General features: G+C 36.8%; 2 protein-coding genes across 2 annotated transcripts in view; one reads left to right on the top strand and one right to left on the bottom strand.

The window, feature by feature from the left end:
• Positions 1-13,523, bottom strand: part of LOC127447284 (microtubule-associated protein 1A-like) — a 33,971-nt gene extending 20,448 nt beyond the window's left edge. The window contains 4 exon segments of the mRNA XM_051709064.1: positions 6,269-6,273; positions 12,377-12,406; positions 12,408-12,480; positions 13,281-13,523. Of these exon segments, the coding sequence (XP_051565024.1) occupies positions 6,269-6,273; positions 12,377-12,406; positions 12,408-12,480; positions 13,281-13,350 (178 nt within the window). The 5' untranslated portion in view covers positions 13,351-13,523.
• Positions 13,524-17,955: 4,432 nt separating this feature from the next.
• LOC127447163 (TP53-binding protein 1-like) overlaps positions 17,956-19,178 on the top strand; it is a 31,736-nt gene continuing 30,513 nt past the window's right edge. The window contains exon 1 of the mRNA XM_051708792.1: positions 17,956-18,044. The gene's annotated coding sequence lies outside the window, so the exon portion shown is untranslated. The remainder of the gene's footprint in view (positions 18,045-19,178) is intronic.

Below are 19,178 nucleotides of genomic sequence, written 5' to 3'. Positions count from 1 at the left end.
GAGACATTTGAGTTCTAATTTAGCATTTCCAACCAATCAAACTATGAAAGTGTTTGATTCTGACAGCTGAAACTACACTTGCAAGGCTCATTCCTCACTCAACAATAAGATGAGGTGTAAATGTGATTATACTGTCTTATGTCAATCCACCAACACATCATTATCACCAAAGAGAATCAAAACACCTTTAAATTTAGACATTTGCAGCTGTTCTTGGTTGATGTGAAGAATTATATTTCAGTCTTTGTCAAGCCCTTGAACAAAACAGAGACAACCAACACAATATCAAATGCTTTCTGTACGAGAAAAGTATTACATTTTGTTAAGCCACGTTATCCCATTCTCTTTTCCCTGACCGTATTTCAGCTGCCTATGAATCAAGCAGTGTGTGATAGGGAGAGAGACAGAGGTGTGTCCCACTTTTTAAACTGTTATCTAAGCATAGTGATTTAGTAAGCAGTGGAGGCTTCTGCCTTTAATCTTTTTAAAGCTTCTTAATAATATCCATAGCAGTGAATATTCTGACCACTACCAGGTAACTGTATCATCTGTGCCTCTAAAACCACTGTGACTAGTTAATGTCAATCAAATTGCTTGTTAACTAGCAGGGGTGATATACTGTAAAGTCCCCTTATAGCAAAGAATGACAAGTGTTGTGCACTTATTCATATCATTGAGCTCTTGATGTGTAATGGACCCATTATGCTGTAAACAGCTGAGGAGAATGAACACAGAGCATGTAATGAGTATATTTAAATGCAATAAATTACTAAAAAGAATAAACTGTACAAAAAACAGAGGGGTACTGGCACTTTAAATGTCCATTATGGAAATTATTTGTTAACAATGTGCTTTTACATGCAAATGCATAGAAAGCTTTGAGGCACCATTTAAAATGATACAGAAATAATTTCCATCCATAATCACTTTTGAGCATTGCTTGTGCTTTTGGCCCTGCCTTGCTCTCCTAACAAACACTAGTAGCTACACAGGTTAACAGGTGCACAGGACTGGTGCAACAAGGCAGACCAGTAGATCAAAATACACAGTCACCTTGACAGGGTGGTGCTGAAACAAAATCCATCCCATCAATACAGCTGACCTCAGCAAAACAAATGCCAGCAGGTCATCCTTGGAAAGATCCACAACATATTTCCACAAGAAAATATGTTTCAGCCTCTTTTTACATCACTACACTGAAACAAAAGTCCCTCTGAATGTTTATATACCAGCTCAACTGAAATGTTTTGAACAAGTCAAAGATGATATTTATGGATTAGGCCTTCAAACCATTTGTATGATCATTTAACATGGCAAATGTGTGTGTCCTTTAAGATGAAATGGTATTAAAGTCCTTACAGTACACATTAATTTCAGAAGAAAAAAAAACAATCACAGCACCTTTAAACTTTATAAATGTCCAAGATCACATCTAATTCCTAAGTCATGTTTTAAGGAGTTTTTTCTCTAGTGAAATTGATGTGATGTGATGGTTTTTCAACAGACTGTCACTGTAGCCTAAGTTTATCCCTCACAGCCTCATTTTCATTCTGGTCAAAAATAAAATATGGCGCTACTCTGAATAAGGTATAGGGTACAACGAGGTAAAGACCCCCTGGGGTAATAGGCTCTTTTGATTTTATTTTCTCCCAACACAATACATGGCAAAAAAATAAAATAAAAAATAATAATAATTCCCACAGTACTTCCCTAAACACCTGTTTGTCACTATAAACTGCAAACTTTTCCTGATCCATGAGAAAACTGCATGCAATGTCATGTCGAAAGGCTGATTTTAAGGCAATTTTAATCATTTCTTTAATGCAAATAGTTGCAAATAGCTAATGAAAATCTCTGAAATTATGACATTTCTTTTAAGACAAAACACTTCTTTGCCATTTTCAGTTGTGTTAAATTTGATTCAATCAAAAGTATTTTCTTAACTGTCCAATAAGTGAAAGGATAGTATTTGGGTATAAAAAAAAAAAGGAAAAAAAAAGAAAAAAAAGAAAAATTGCCTGTTGCAGTGGCTAAAGGCCCCCCATAAAACACATTGTGTTTCTTAAGTGGGGGGAATAGTTTTGTTATGAAAACTGTTTAAAGTGTGCTCACACTGACTGATCCAATCACAGTGGATAATCATTTGTTTATAGAATACTTGAGATGTTATGAAATGCCAAATGTGATTGAAATGTACAGGAAATTGTGCACCCTTTTCTGAAGTATGCATAGTTATTTTGAGAAAGCATTATCTTAATTTGTTACTCAAAAAAGTATCTCGCTGTCTCAAAAGTATTTTGCCTAAGTTGACAAACTTTGCCCTATAACGATTTACCCCCTTTATTTACAGGATAGGCCTATCATTATAACACCCCTGGGGGACCTTTTAACCCCAAGTGTGGGTAAAAAGCGCTCCCACGCCACATTAAAAAATAATTATTATTATTGTTTTTTAAAACAGCCCAAAACAACCTCAATTTCCTACATCACCTTGTTTGTGCCTCAAAGAAATATCTTTAACTGATCTATGAGATTTTACGGCCTATGGAATTTGCGTACATACTCATCTCACGAGCGCGCGCGCTGTATTCACGGGTTCCTGAGATGCCCGAATACATCCCATAATCATCAAAGAATCACAATTAATATCTGGGTCATTTTTTTTTTTTTTTTTTTTTTTTTTTTTTTTTTTTTAATGTGACGAATCTTGCCGTTTCCACCACATTCGCCGACCGGTTCATTTAGCTCAGCACCTACTACAACAGTACATGGAAATTAATAGCAACCCTAAAAAATACAGTAAAAGTAGGAAAACAAGTCCTAATTTTCTTCCTCACCTTATTAGCTGAAAAACTCTGAGCCCATCTTTGATTCCTCTTACAGTGCGATCATGCATTGTTATATATATATATATATATATATATATATATATATATATATATATATATATATATATATATATATATATATATATATAGGCTAGGTTAATAAACCAGCAGACACATCAGTGGGCAAGCCAGAAACGCCACAGACCAAGACAACCCGCGTTAAAAGCTAGATCAACATTATAGCACCTTTTATGAATGAATAACCTCGGCCAGAGAGCAAGACATTTGAAACATCTTCCAATAAGCAAACATATGAAGAATTAGATGGCAGATGAAACCTACCGTTGCTGATGCTGAGCTGTGCGTATCGTGTGCCGAGCAGCCTGAGCGCGCGCACACAGACACACGAGTGCGCGTAGGAGAGAGTGGGTGTGGCCTGTTTTCACAGACATACTACGAATAAAGATGACTGTGATATGCAACAAATGTGTTAAAATTTCCATGGATGCATTGCTAATTCCAATCCCCTTTCAACATACAAATATATACTGTATATAAATTAGATAGAAGTTTAATTAAATGTTCAAAAAGCCTTTGCATCAGGAAATAACACTTGTCATCAGTTTAGTACAAACAACAACAACAACAACAACAAAGTTATAAGCAAATAAAATCTGGCATGGTCCATTCCAATACTTATCAATTAATGTAATGTAATGAGGTGAGTACAACTGTGGAAATGCATCTCTCCACAGGCCTAATGTGTTCTTAATTTTAGAGGAGCCATCAATCTCAGTTCAGTTTACTGCCAAATGTTCTAGTGTTTAAGAGCTAATTGATCAATAACGCCAAAGAAGAAAACAGAGAGCAGATGGACTCTTGGTCAAGATGAAAGACCCAATTCAAACACTCTTAAGTCTGGCAAAGTTTTGTCCCAGAGTATTCACATGAACAATTTAAACAGAATTATTTTCCTCCATTCTAAATGCATCACTTTCAATCACTTAAATATCAGTTAAATATATGACTCACTTTTCTCCAGACTATATCCAACACTTCTGATTGAATGCTACCAGGATGTCATCATGATTCATGTAGAATTGTTTGACACACTCTAACTGTTTAACATAAACATAAACAATTCTATATTTCTCAGCTACACTGGGTGTTGTGGTGGTCAAGAATGACAAGGTTGGGCCGGCTTGTTTAGCAGTTAATGTACAGCTGATCCCAGCCGACAGCTGCAGCCAGGACAAGTATGCCAAAATCTAACCCATTTAATGCGCTCTGTTAATTGCACAGCCTGCCTGGCTCTGACCACCTTCTTGACAATGAGCCAGGGCAGAATTGGGTTTACAGTAATCGGGTGAGGATGCTGTCAATTCTAAAGAACGATTACAACATATAAAAAAGAAGAATACATTTATTGCATTACAATGTTTTAATTTTCAAAGAAGATGAATGTGTTTAGCTGATTCAAAAAGGGTTTGCATTTGTTAAATCACATCTAAATTGATGCCATTACAAGATTATAAATAGACACTTCCAGAATCCTAAGCAACTGTTCAAAGCAGCAGTCTGTCAGCCGCGCCCTTTCTGCTAGACAGGCTGTGTCCATCTCTTGAAATATCTGCTTTCATTACAGTCCCATGATAACAGCTGGCTCATCTTACAAAATGGTAGTGCATTAGCACAATACCACAGAGTTAAAGCATCTTCTCTTCAAGATATGTGTGGAATAATTGTTTTGCTTTCTACAAACCCCCTCTGTCTTTCCTAAGACCTTTGGTTCAGAGTCTGGGCGTGGGCTCAGGTTACACTATGGTGCATGTGGTGCAAGATCCAGCCCAGCAATAAATGCCACCATCAGGCAGACTGGAGTCGCCTGAGCAGCATGCTGACACTCAATGTTCATGTGCAGACTGCAGGGACCAGAATCAATAACCCATCCTGAATTATTAATCAACACTAAAAAAAAAGGACAACAGCTTCATAGGTAGTTTCTTTACTCTTTGCTGATGTCTCAGACAAGAGATTTGCACTTTTGTCTGTGCTTACGGTGAGATAATCACGAATTTTAAAGTGAGATAATTACAAATCAATGCTTTACCTAACAGCTCAAGTTTCAGGCTTGAATGTGAACATGAGTTCTGTGCTCAGTGTTGTAGCTCTCCAAGATTAGATTTTGCTGTAACAATGCAGCTTTTCATTGCAGTGATGCCTACATTTCAGATTTTAAAATAATTCCCACATATAGATTGTAAAGAAGCCATAACCACACCATATAAATAGCTAGAACTATGAACTAGGGCCATTTAAAACACATTGGATATCAAATAACAACATTTAAATCTTCCAAAATAAATGTGAAAGCTGTGCATTAGAGGTGAGTACTGCTTCTTCTCATCTTTCTATCACTGAAGAGGGAGGTTGCAGTTAAACATAACAGCACAAGCTCATCACCCATTTTTCTCCACCCTGTCAATTTCCCCTGTTTATTGATTTAATTACTTATCCCATAGAACCTCATGCATGTAAGTCCCAACTGCATATCTGGAAGCTTTTACAAGAAAACTTGCTAAACATACGAGAGATAATAGCAGTGGGCTGTGGTTGCAGTGGTTAATGTATGGTATGTTACTGAAAAGTCTTAATTAATTGAACAATGCATGAGACAGCTTGGGCCATGGTGACCATTCCAGCCTCCTCCCTGCTGTCTCTAGGGACGTAAAGGCATCTGTAATGTTTGTTCAAGGGCCCATCCATCTATGTCAGTTGTAAAATCCCTGGCTGAGATTTCAGGGGAGGCAATCACTCAGCAACACCCATATGGGAATAGCAACACATACAGTATGTTAAGTCTATATTACACAATCATCCCATTATTTATTTAAAAAAACAACACAGTGATCTTTTTTCGTTATTTATTTATTTTACTAATTCTCTTTGTCTTTTCTTTAAAGGAATAGATCACACAAAATGAAAATTCTGTCATCATTTAAACAACCTCTGGTTGTTCCAAATCTGTAGCCTTTCTTTCTTCCGTGGAACACAAAAGGAGATGTTAGGCAGTATATTACTTTCAGTCACCATTCAGTGTCTTTCATTATATGGAAAAAAATATAATGCAATGAAAGTGAATGGTGACTGAGGCCAGCATTCTTTCTAATATCTCCTGTTGTTTTTTTTATCACTGTGCATTCACCTGTCTCATGAACTGTTATTCTGTGCCTGACCTCTATTCATTTGTCCTGGAGGTTGTTTTTTGACCTCAGCTGTCAGAATGCAAAACTAATAATGCTCAATTCACAGTGCAGCTCAGACATACAATAGGTCGACATGTTGCCAGAGATTCTTTCATGTCTCATCTCCAGCACTTTTCCTCTTGAGATAGAGGTCATGTGGGAATTTAGCAGCAGTGCTTAGAAACACAACTGTACCTCTCCTGCTAAGAACATGCAGTCTTTCTTTTCAAAAACATATGCAATAAATAAAAAATCATGACGCAATAAGGAATTGTAACCTAATTAAAACATTTGTCATTTTTTAATTCAAATATTAAAAGGCTCAACATGTATTTTCTTCCTACAAATAAAAAAACATAAAAATGAAAACTGTTGCTTAAAACCTAATTAAACTAATCCAGCATTAACTTAAAGCTACTCAATTGTTGCACTGACATTTACAAGCAGTCAGCCATGATGACACTGCACTCACGTCCTGATTAGTATTCCAAGCACAGCTGCAGGAGTGGCAGACTGGCCGTACTGAGCATGCTCAATCCTCCTCCATCACCTTCCACTGTTGACTAAAACAATGAAAGTGATTTTGTAAAGAGCAGAGCAGCAGTTCCAGCCACCTTTCAGGCACCAAGGTGAAATAGGAGCAGTCACTATGTCTGCTGGGAGAAGAGCAAGGCAGCTCCCTTTCTCTGATTAAAGATAGATTTTCTTCACACTTCTCCCTTTCACATTCTATCTCAAATGCACTGAAGACAAAAAGAGCAAGGCAGTCTGCAGGTGTGATGTGTGTTCTTGTGACAGCTTGCATATTGGTGGCAGAATTTGGACTAACGACTTTGCATCCACATCACGTTTATTAAAAGACATGTTCATGATGTTTAACAATATGAACATTATGCTCTGCTTTACCTGTGGAATAATTAGAATGTTACTAATTGCTGTTACAAGTCAACTATACACCTTGTGACCAAATCATCTACAGCATGACATGGTATATGGGTCACCAAGGTCAGGTGGGTTCATTATTGATAGAAGTCTGTTTTTTGGCCAAGCATCAAATGGGACTAAACAACACTAGCAGAAAACATCTGTGCTTAATGATACCTTATAATACATCACTCTCAATAAAGGAATGTATTTTGAAGATTCTGTGAGCTGAAAAAAGCAGCAGTCTTGCTTCTAAGGCAGATTAAGATGTTATAATAGCAGACAGAAAGAGTTTGCAGTGGGGCCAGTCCACTTCTGCACTAGGTCATGCACTGATGGTGAAGAAATTAAATGAGTTGGAACCAAGAATATCTTCAATTCCCAATCTGATAAGAAACTATACAAAATCTACAACTAATACACACCCTCACAAACAGAGATTCCATAAGAACACATTTCTCTGTTCTAATTCAGTGTGGCTTTCTGTCAAAAGGTAACAAGCTGCCTTGCATTTATTTGATGTGTTTGATTTTGGGTTTGAGCTAAATTAATGACCCAGTCAACAATGTAGAAAAAAATGACATGATTTGGTCAGCCTGTCAGAGATAACAGATGAGACGAACAGCATTGTTTACGCTCTGATTCCTGTTCCACATGTGTATGTGCATTTTCAGTGCCACACAGAAAAACTGAAACAAAGCTGTGCGTTCAGTCTCATTCATTCCCTGTGTTGGATTTGTAGTTGTACTGATTGACCTCTAATGACGAAGTTCAAACAGCATTTGGAGCCACAAAGTTTCCTTGGTCCCAAATGCTGTTTGAACCCCTCTATTGAGGTTGTCGGTCTTTAGAGATCAGTGGAATGGCATATTGCTAGCTCTTTACAAAGTCTGCCCTTGAGAGTGAGAGACTGTCTCTCTGGCTTCAAAGCATTTTTGTTTCTCAGTGGTGATGGTGCATTATATCACTTTATCTTTTCACTTCCTGCCCTTTTCAGCGTGCTAATTGCATCCTTCACTTGAATGCACCAAGCAGAATGGCATTTGTTTTTATAGAGCAAAGGGAAATCTTTAAAACAATGGCTTGTCTTAACAATAACTGAATAATCCATCTGTGTTCATAGAATTAATTTAATCAAATCAGCAACAGACACCTCTCTATATAATGAATTGTGCCCAGTAAAAGCAGTCTTTATTTGCACGGATCAATATTAAACAGATACATTTTTAAGTCCTTTTTTACAATCAATCTTCACTTTCACTTTCACATTCTTCTTTATTTGTTTTTGGCTATTCACATTCCTCATGCATCTCCACGTGCTGGGCAGGGAGGATAATTTATATTAAAAAAAGGACTTAAATATTGATCTGTTTCTAAACCCACACCTATTATATCACTTCTATCATATGGATTACTTTAATGCTGCCTTTATGTGCTTTTTTGGAGCTCCAAAGGTTTGGTACCCATTCACGTGCATTGTATGAACCTGCAGAGCTGAGATATTCTTCTAAAAATATTTGTTTGTGTTCAGCAGAACAAAGAAAGTCATACACATCTGGGATGGCATGAGGGTGAGTAAATGATGAGAGAGTTTTCATTTTTGGGTGAATTATACCTTTAATTTACATACTCAAGATGTAGCAGTTCTCATTGTACCTGCTTAGACTAGACTGCAGGTGGTTAGAGAATAAGATGCAGGTTTCTGCACTTAAATACTATGGGCAAATGTGGAGCAACTGTTCAGTGAATTATTTTTGCAGTTCCGTTTGGTGATGCTAGTGGAGAAATGCTGGTAGAGAAATTATACACTTCACCTTTAAATGTGTTTTTTGTGATTGATACCCTGAGATGCATGTGGATAATATATGGTCACTCACACTACTCACACCCTGTGCCACGTAAACCTCAGTCACAGTGTGGTGCTGACAGGGATAAAGCACCCCACCAGCAAGCACTCTGATTGATCTCATTTATAACACCCATAAGACTATTACAGATGCCACTATGCATGAACTGTGCACCACACAGACTGCACAAGTTAACTACACAAAAAGAAGGAAAAAAGGAGAGAACTTGGAAGACCAAGGATATTATCTGGTGGTAAAGAATAATAAAGGAGAGACTGATGATTAATTCATGCAGATGTAGATAGGGAATCAGCAGTCATGTGTAAGGGAGGCTAAAAGGGGATTTAGATGATAGCCACGAGGTAGAACACCACCAAAAGTCTGTGAGATAAAGAGTATGAAAATAGGTGATGAGGCGAGGAGTGATGTCCAGAGCATGCCGTAGTGATAGAGTGACCATGTGCTAAATGAGAGCATGTGCATGGAAGTGTGTGCGTGTGTTTGGGTGCTGTTATGCCATACTGCAGAGGAAGTAAATTTAGATTTAATGCTTCATCCCCTATAGCTTCAATTCTGCTGATGGTTGCAGTGTGTAGCATAGCATGTTGCCATCAGAGCTACAGTATGCTGCTCAGATATTGTAACACTTCAAATTCAAACAGAACAGAGAAGGATGAATACTAAACAAAGTACAATGCCATGATGTTATGTGCTTCAGAATGTATAGTCAATAATTGTAAGGCTTTTCTGAGGTAAATACATACAATTAATATAAAAATAAAATAAAAAATATTTGAACATAACTATGACTAAAGCTTTAACAAACTACCTTGACTCAACAAATAAAACTAGTACTTTCACACTTATACATAACAGGAGCCTTTTTCAAATGTATAAATCTACAGCAACATATTTATGGTTAGACCATCAAGTTGTCACAAATTGCTTGCTGTTTTATATTGACAGTTCCTTTTTTCTTTCCTTTTTTTCTCAGCCTTGAAACACAGAAAACTTGGACTAAAACCAATCACACATTCCAAACTAAATGTACTCTGCTGCACAATTTACCACATACAGACATCAGTACCTCACTGTCACTGTGAAGTGCTCCATATTAAAGTGAAATGTAGATACAGTTGTGCGCAAAAGTTTGCATACCCTTGGAGAATTGGTAATATATGTACCATTTTGAAAGAAAACATGAGTGAGCAAACAAAACACATTTCTTTTATTTCTTATGGGATTCATATTCAGCTGTAGGTTATAACAGAATGGCACAATCATAAAACAAAACATGGCAACAAAGAAAAAAATGAAATTACCCCTGTTCAAAAGTCTGCATACCCTTAGTTCTTAATACTGTGTATTGCACCCTTTAGCATCAATGACAGCGTGCTGTCTTTTGTAATAGTTGTCTATGAGGCCCCAAATTCTTACAGGTGGTATAGCTGCCCATTCGTCTTGGCAAAATTCCTCCAGGTCATGCAAAGTCTTTGGTCGTCTTGCATGAACCGCACGTTTGAGATCTCCCCAGAGTGGCTCGATGATATTAAGGTCAGGAGACTGTGATGGCCACTTCAGAACCTTCACCTATTCCTGCTGTAACCACTGGAGGGTCAACTTGGCCTTGTGCTTAGGATGCAAATTGTCTGCCAGTATTTTCTGATAACATGCTGCATTCATCTTGCCATCAATTTTCACGAGATTCCCCATGCTTTTAGAGCTCACCCCCCCCCCCAAACATCAGTGAGCCACCACCATGCTTCACAGTGGGGATGGTATTCTTTTCACTATAGGCCTTGTTGACCCCTCTCCAAACATAGTGCTTATGGTTGTGACCATAAAGCTCTATTTTGTTCTCGTCACTCCAAATTACAGTGTGTCAGAAGCTGTGAAGCGTGTCAAGGTGTTGTCGGGCATGTTGTATCCGGGCTTTTTTGTGGCAGCGGTATAAAGGCTTCTTTCTGGCAACTCAACCATGCAGCTCATTTTTGTTCAAGTATCGTCGTATTGTGTTCCTTGAAACAATCACACTGTCTTTTTCCAGAGTAGCCTGTATTTCTCCTGAGGTTACCTGTGGGTTTTTCTTTGTATCCCAAACAATTCTTCTGGCAGTTGTGGCTGAAATCTTTCTTGGTCTACCTGACCTTGGCTTGGTATCAAGAGATCCCCAAATTTTCCACTTCTTAATAAGTGACTGAACAGTACTGACTGGCATTTTCAAGGCTTTGGATATCCTTTTATATCCTTTTCCATCTTTATAAAGTTCCATTACCTTGTTATGCAGGTCTTTTGACAGTTCTTTTCTGCTTCCCATGGCTCAGTATCTAGCCTGCTCAGTGCATCCATGTGAGAGTTAACAAACTCATTGACTATTTATACACAGACACTAATTGCAATTTAAAAAGCCACATGTGTGGGAAATTAACCTTTAATTGCCATTTAAACCTGTGTGAGTCTGTAACAAGGCCAAACATTCAAGGGTATGTAAACTTTTGATCAGGGTCATTTGAGTGATTTCTGTTATCATTATGATTTAAAAAGGAGCCAAACAACTATGTGATCATAAATGGCTTCATATGATCACTATGCTTAAATAAAAGACAGCTTTTTTTTGCATGATCAGTCATATTTTCAAAATCAATGCAAAAATTTCCCAATTTCTGCCAGGGTATGCAAACTTTTGAGCACAACTGTAAAATAGTGAAATCTACACCCATTATGTAATGTGCATTTACACTATGCAGTCATTTCATAGGCTATGAAAGTTCAGGTGGGTGTGGCATGGCAGAATCACTGGTGATGAAGAACTGTTGTTTAACACTCACTTTCTCACCTTCACATAGTCTATAAGCTATCAAATGTCAATTCATGACAGGCAGATTTCTGCTGTCATAAAACTGTGATTCTGACAGAGTAAAGAGAGCATATTATGATCAGAATCTCAAATACCAAATAGATGTCTGTTTCTGAAACAAAATATAGTATTCAGTAGATCCAAGTTATTTCAGAATATTTGAGAATGGTAGAGCTGCAGACAGAGCTCTAAAAAGGGGTGGGAGCTCCAAATCGCCACCAAAGACGATATATGGAGCCCCTTCCCTAACATTTTCCCTAGCCCTAACCATCTGCTGAGGTGTCCCCCTCTTAGAGTTGGCGCAACCCCCTTTTGGTGTAACCCCGCCCCCTTCTGGAGAAACCATGCCATATTTTGGAGATTCCGCCCCGATTTGGAGATCTCTGGCCTGCAGCTATGCCTACTTGGAATATTTGCCTGAGCCTGCTGCATATTGCAATGAATACACTTGTATTTAGATGAAATAAAACAAAAAAGTAAATATTTTAAGTATTATTAATTTAATTTGGTCAAACATTACAAAATTCAATTTGATGGAATTTTGTTATGAAATTGAAATGCGTAATTCTTAAAAACAGGCTAAAACAGTTTTTGAGGGATGTGTGCATATTCTGTGTGTTAAAATAGTTAGGTTAATGCAGACAAAGACCTTAATCTTTTGGAAACTTTAATTACTGACCTTTCACATCTGAAGAGAATTGGGCAGTGTTTTGTTTCGAAGAGCTGTAGTTCCCTGTTCAAGTCCCAGATGGTCAGATCAATTTCCCATGAAAGGATCCCTGTAACATGCACATGTAATAAAAGAATAGCACATAATGCTGAAAAAAACACACAAGATCAAAGATATCTCACAAAGAAGCAAGGGGCCACATAAATTCCACTGAAAGGAGAATATTTTAGATTGAAGAATCTATCTATCTGTCTGTCTGTCTGCCTATCTATCTATCTATCAACATTAAAAAGACAAAACACTAAAAAGCAATAAAAAAAAATAAATAAAAAAACTACCATAGTACTTTCCTTCACACCTGTTTGTTGCATTGCAAAATTTTCCTGATCCATGAGATCATTGTGTGTAATGTCTAAAGGTTGATTTTGAGGTCATTTGAAATCTTGCAAATTCATGTAACTAATGAAAATCCCTGAAATTATCACATTTATTTTGAAACCAAATAGCCTACTTATTTATCATTTTCAGTTTTGTTCAAGGTGATTAAATCAAATGTTTAAAGATAACTGTCCAATAACTGAAAGGATAGTATTTTGGGTAAAACAGTATTAGCAGTACAGTTCTGCACTGTATGGTCCGTGTGACTACTGAACTGTCCTGTTCATGCCACTTGTTAAGGGGCCGTTCATACCGAAAGCGTTTTTGTGTTCGTCTGTTCTGTTATTATTCTATTGCTTTTCTAAACATGCGCTAGGCGGGCGTATTTGACCGTCGCGTCTCGCTGTTTTTAGACGCCTTGTCAGGTGAAAAAGAAGGTTAACATTTCTTCTCCAGGACTCCAGCGGTCTGTTCTGTTCTAGCTTTTTTTTTCTGAACAGCCCCTAAGCAAACTAAACGTCGGCGACTCACCCCGTTTAATGTGTTCTTTCACTAAATCAAGCTGAAGATCCGTTGAATGTTCCCCGATCACAATGAGCATACAGTATCGACTCTGGCAGAAAGGCGGACCGACGGTCGCACCACTGCTGTCCAAGGTGCTGAACAAACTCGCGCTTCTCCCGAGGACCTATCTTACCATCTCCAAGCGGCATTTCCATGGTAACCGTATCGGGAGCCGAGGGACTTCTGGCATTTCCATGACAACTGCAGCCAAGAGCACTCTCTCCGTGGGGCGGGATCAGAGGAGGAGCACTTTAGAAAAGACGTCGTTTTATTGGTTATTTGATGCTAGCAAATGCTTAGGTTAGGCCTACATTTCGTCATGAGAACTTTGGTATCAATAATGCATGCTGTGATACATGGGGTGCATTAGTTGTTTATGTTGCATTTGCAACTATGCAACGATTTTATTATCCCATGGAAAACTGGATAAAGCATAATGTAAAAAAAAAAAACAAACAAACAAAAAAAAAAAAATCGCAAATTCAAATAGGTTACTGGAAGAGCAGAACAGTCAAGATTTTAATAACAAGATTACAGTCAAATATTACTGGTCAACAAGCTTAGACTACTTCAAGCTGCTTTGGCTGACTGTGCCAGGAGACAATCAGATCATGACACACAATACTTCCAAAGCATCAGATCCTTTGTCTACAACAATTTGTGTTGACAGCTCATTTTGTAGTGAGATGGTTGTTATGCTCTTCAGTGTATTTTGAATTGTTGAACTAGCCTTTGTTGTATTGTTCTTTCTATTACCACTTTTCCCCACTGTGACTAAATTCCATTATGGGAAGATCTAGATTAATGTTGAGCTTTTTGTTTTATAAATCACATACATGATCTAAAGAGCAAACTATGAATAATGTGTTCTGCACCATAACACATGAATAATGATATGTGAGATTGACTTACACCATGACATGTGTGCAATGTTTTGTCCATTGCAGATGAAATGTGATCTTAATTCCTCTGAAGCCACACCTCAGAGGGACTGGTCGGGATCTGTATGAGTGTGGGTGTTACTGTCTTCTATAAATCTGTTGTATATCATTTCCACTGTCTCTCTCTAGTCATGAGTCAGCATTCTTGGAGAGGTTTACTGCAAGGTCCTCATTGGAGCTACTATAACATGAAGAGCAGGATTACATACTGCCCTCTGCTGTTTGCGTGAATGCACAAGGAACATTCTATTGTTATTGTAGAAGATTGAAAAACTGAAACCTTTTACTTATGAATTATTTCAAGGTATAATATATTTATGTTAGAAAACATTATTTAATGAAAAGTAAAATCAAATATGTTACATCTAATATACTTGAAAAAGTAATGCTGTAATAACTACTTTAAATCCTTTGGGTCATTGACTGTTTTGCATGCTGCATGGAAACATTGGTATGTCCATTCTTGACTGGTCCACTGTAGAATATTTTCTTTGTTATTCTAGAGCCACTTCACCCTTTGACATTTGCTCATTGTCCAGCTGAAATGTAAACTTTTTTATTTACTTTTCTTCTTTTGTAATGGACCAAATCAGGTTTTATAGCAGAACATCTCTGTATTGTGTGTCAATAATTTTAAAACGAGATTCTGTATGAATGCACACAAGGTCACTTTTTTCACTATACATTTATACTAATATTTTACATTTATACTGATTCTACATTTATTGTGTCTTATTAATATGCTTTGCTGTCGTTCAAAGGATAATAAGTACAATTCATATTATTTTCTTCAATTCCTACCGCGTTCTTTCTTAATTAATCAGTTTTTTTATTATCACACACTGTAATGGCAATTTGTCTTAAATGAAGGGAAATCTTACAATAATGTTTCAACACTAACAACATGCCCAGTCTCTACATGCTGAGAAAGGCATCATCAGAGCACCAGGAATGGTGCTTTTTAAGCCATTTGCAAGAAATAATATGCTTTTAATATAGTTCATATAATGTATTTGATATAATTTCCTTCACATTTCCATACTTTAAAGTACTGAACTACAGCTCCTTCTGTGTGACCTAATGGCCTCTCATTTGTGTCTTTTATATGTTTCATCTTACTTGTTTATTTTACTTTTTGGCATCTCAGTAGTGGCAAGATTAGATGATCATTCCATGTGTTATTGCTTAGTGCTACTCCCTTATCTAAGGCATATCTGAGAAGGAGTTGTGTAATCTCAGCTAATAACTAAGTAATGTGATTTGTGCACTTTAATGTTGCTTTGTTAAGAAAGCATCTGCTAAAAACAACTAATTTTCACATCTTTTCAATAGTTCCATTGTTTTACGTAATATTCATTTTTTTAGCAAGTGTATTAGCAATGTTAGTATTTCATATAGCCAGTTTATTTTCATATGCACCTTTATGTATGCAGAGTTTTCAACAAAGGATGTGAATAAATAACTCCCTTGAAAATTTATGGAGGAAAATCTTGAAAACCTAACTAGACAAAAACGTATAGAGCTGTAGACACTTTGTCATTGTGATGCATTATGAAATCTGAAATCTGAAACCAGTTACAGATGCAATGTCATGTGCAGGCAGATACGATCCAGGTTTTAATCGAGCAGGGTCATAGAATGAAAAACTGTCTATTAGTAGCATGTAAAGACGGGAACACGGGATATGTTTCCTATTCATTTTGGTATAGGGAAAGAGGTGCCAGGCAGCTAAACGGAGGCGCCTCGACTTGTCAAGCCCGTTTATCGTGTAATATGAGACAGACACATTGGGTATACAGTTGAAGTCAGAAGTATACCTACACCTTAGCCAAACACATTTAAACTCAGTTTTTCACAATTCTTAACATAGAAAACATTCCCTGTCTTAGGTCAGTTGGGATCACTACTTTATTTTAAAAATGTGAAATGTCAGAATAATAGTAGAAAGAATTATTTATTTCAGCTTTTATTTATTTATCACATTCCCAGTGGGTCAGAAGTTTACATACACTTTGTTAGTATTTGGTAGCATTGCCTTTAAATTGTTTAACTTGGATCAAACGTTTTGGGTAGCCTTCCACAAGCTTCTCACAATAAGTTGCTGTAATTTTGGCCCATTCCTCCAGACAGAACTGGTGTAACTGAGTCAGGTTTGTAGGTCTCCTTGCTCGCACACACATTTTCAGTTCTGCCCACAAATTTTCTATCAGATTGAGGTCAGGGCTTTGTGATGCCCACTCCAATACCTTGACTTTGTTGTCCTTAAGCCATTTTGCCACAATTTTGGAGGTGTGCTTTGAGGTCATTGTCCATTTGGAAGACCCATTTGCAGCTGAGTTTTAACTTCTTGGCTGATGTCTTGAGATGTTGCTTCAATATATCCACATAATTTTCCTTCCTCATGATCCCATCTATTTTGTGAAGTGCACTAATCCCTCCTGCAGCAAAGCACCCCAACAGCATGATGCTGCCACCCCCATGCTTCATGTTTGGGATGGTGTTCTTCGGCTTGCAAGCCTCACCCTTTTTCCTCCAAACATAACGATAGTCATTATGGCCAAACAGTTCAAATTTTATTTCATCAGACCAGGAGACATTTCTCCAAAAAGTACGATATTTGTCCCCATGTGCACTTGCAAACTGTAATCTGGCTTTTTTATGGTGGTTTTGGAGCAGTGGCTTCTTCCTTGCTGAGCAGCTTTTCAGGTTATGTCGATATAGGACTTGTTTTACTGTGGATATAGATACTTGTCTACCTGTTTCCTCCAGCATCTTCACAAGGTCTTTTGTCGTTGTTCTGGGATTGATTTGCACTTTTCGCACCAAACTACATTCATCTGTTGGAGACAGAATGTGTCTCCTTCCTGAGCGATATGATGGCTGCGTGGTCCCATGGTGTTTATACTTGTGTACTAATGTTTGTACAGATGAATGTGGTACCTTCAGGTATTTGGAAATTGCTCCTAAGAATGAACCAGACATGTGGAGGTCCACAATGTTTTTTTCTGAGGTCTTGGCTGATTTCTTTTGATTTTCCCATGATGTCAAGCAAAGAGGCACTGAGTTTGAAGGCAGGCCTTAAATACATCCACAGGTACACCTCCAATTCAGTACACCTCCTATTAGAAGCTAAATGGTAAATTGTCTAAAGGCTTGACATCATTTTCTGGAATTTTCCAAGCTGCTTAAAGGCACAGTTAACTTAGAGTATTTAAACTTCTGACGCACTGGAATTGTGATATAGTCAATTAAAAGTGAAACAATCTGTCTGTAAACAATTGTTGGAAAAATTACTCGTGTCATGCACAAAGTAGATGTCCTAAACGACTTGTCAAAACTATAGTTTGTTAATATTAAATCTGTGGAGTGGTTAAATTATAATGACTTCAACCTAAGTGTATACAAACTTCTGACTTCAACTGTATTAATATATAATGATAATCGATTCTTAAATTTAGTAATCGATGCATTAACATTTCTTTGATAGATCGATGCACCGCGATGCATCTATGCATTTTTCCACCCCTACAAAAAAAAAAAAACAAAAAAAAAAAAACCAATTGTATTGTTACTATTTTTTTTTTATATTTGTTTGGAAATGAATAAGTTCCTAATAATTATCATGCGCGCGCACATCTAAAGATACCAATGTGTCGTCAAGTGACACCACGTATGCCACACACACACCCCATCTTCATAGAGAGAAAATCGACCGCACAGCCATTTATTTCTTCCAGCATTCTTCCTGAAATAGACAAGCCTACGGGTTTGCAAAGGATCCATTTCTCAGGTAATGGGCTAATGTTCGTCAGCTATTGCCATCGCAGTGACTTTTTCTGTGCTGTCAGCTCGATTATTTTAAGACGAAGTGATTATGTGATCTGTTATAAAGGCATTGATCTAATATGATGCTCGTTTCTACATTGATTATTACTGAGGACAAGGCGTCGTGTGTGCTTTGAGACGACAGCTGTAAGCCGTCATGTGCTTTATAATATGTAGGCTATGTTGGTGAGGTAGCCTATATTAAAATATTGCTGCAGAAATAGCAATCACTGGCTTAAAAATGTAGGCTATGTCATCACGTTTGCAGTTCCAGTTAAATGCAAGATGCTGTTGTACTTCAGCATCACTGATGATTCAGTGCAATGATAGAACAGCTGGATATGCATGTATGACATGTTGAATGCAAATAGATAAATACACATATAAATAACTTACATTTAATATATATATATATATATATATATATATATATATATATATATATATATATATATATATATATATATATGTGTATATATATATATATATATATATATATATATATATATATATATATATATATATATATATATATATATATATATATATAATTTTATCATTCCAAAAGACAATTTAAGAATATTTAAACCTTACTCGGTTTTTATTTCATATCACGTCACTAACTAATAATAATAATAATAATAATAATAATAATAATAAATATTAAAAATGCATATACCAAAAACAAACATAAAGTACACATTGCCAACAGAAATGAATATCAACGTATTTTTTTTTTTCCATTAGGCAACGAATGGACTCAAAATAAATTAACGCTGTTGTCTTCATTCTTAAATGTAAGGTATCAACTAAAATCTCAAAGGTCTATCAAATCTCTTGTATCTTCCAAATAAAATATAGTGGGGCCACAGTTCTAATTGTGTATTATATTTTCATATCTGTCCACATTACTGGCTTTTTTCACCTGAGATATTCACTGAACATATAAACTTTAGCAACTTTATTGATTCAGCGTCCTTGTAGGCTTGGTAACGTAATATGTCGATATTGTATTGTTTTTTAGGGGTTCTGCTTGATATTTTAGTCGTATTCTGGTACTTAGTATTCAATTTCAGGTAAAATGCAGGTAAATAAACAC

This window comes from Myxocyprinus asiaticus, chromosome 1, assembly GCF_019703515.2.
Source record: "Myxocyprinus asiaticus isolate MX2 ecotype Aquarium Trade chromosome 1, UBuf_Myxa_2, whole genome shotgun sequence".
NCBI lineage: Eukaryota > Metazoa > Chordata > Actinopteri > Cypriniformes > Catostomidae > Myxocyprinus > Myxocyprinus asiaticus.
This window is presented reverse-complemented; position numbering and strand designations above follow the sequence as displayed.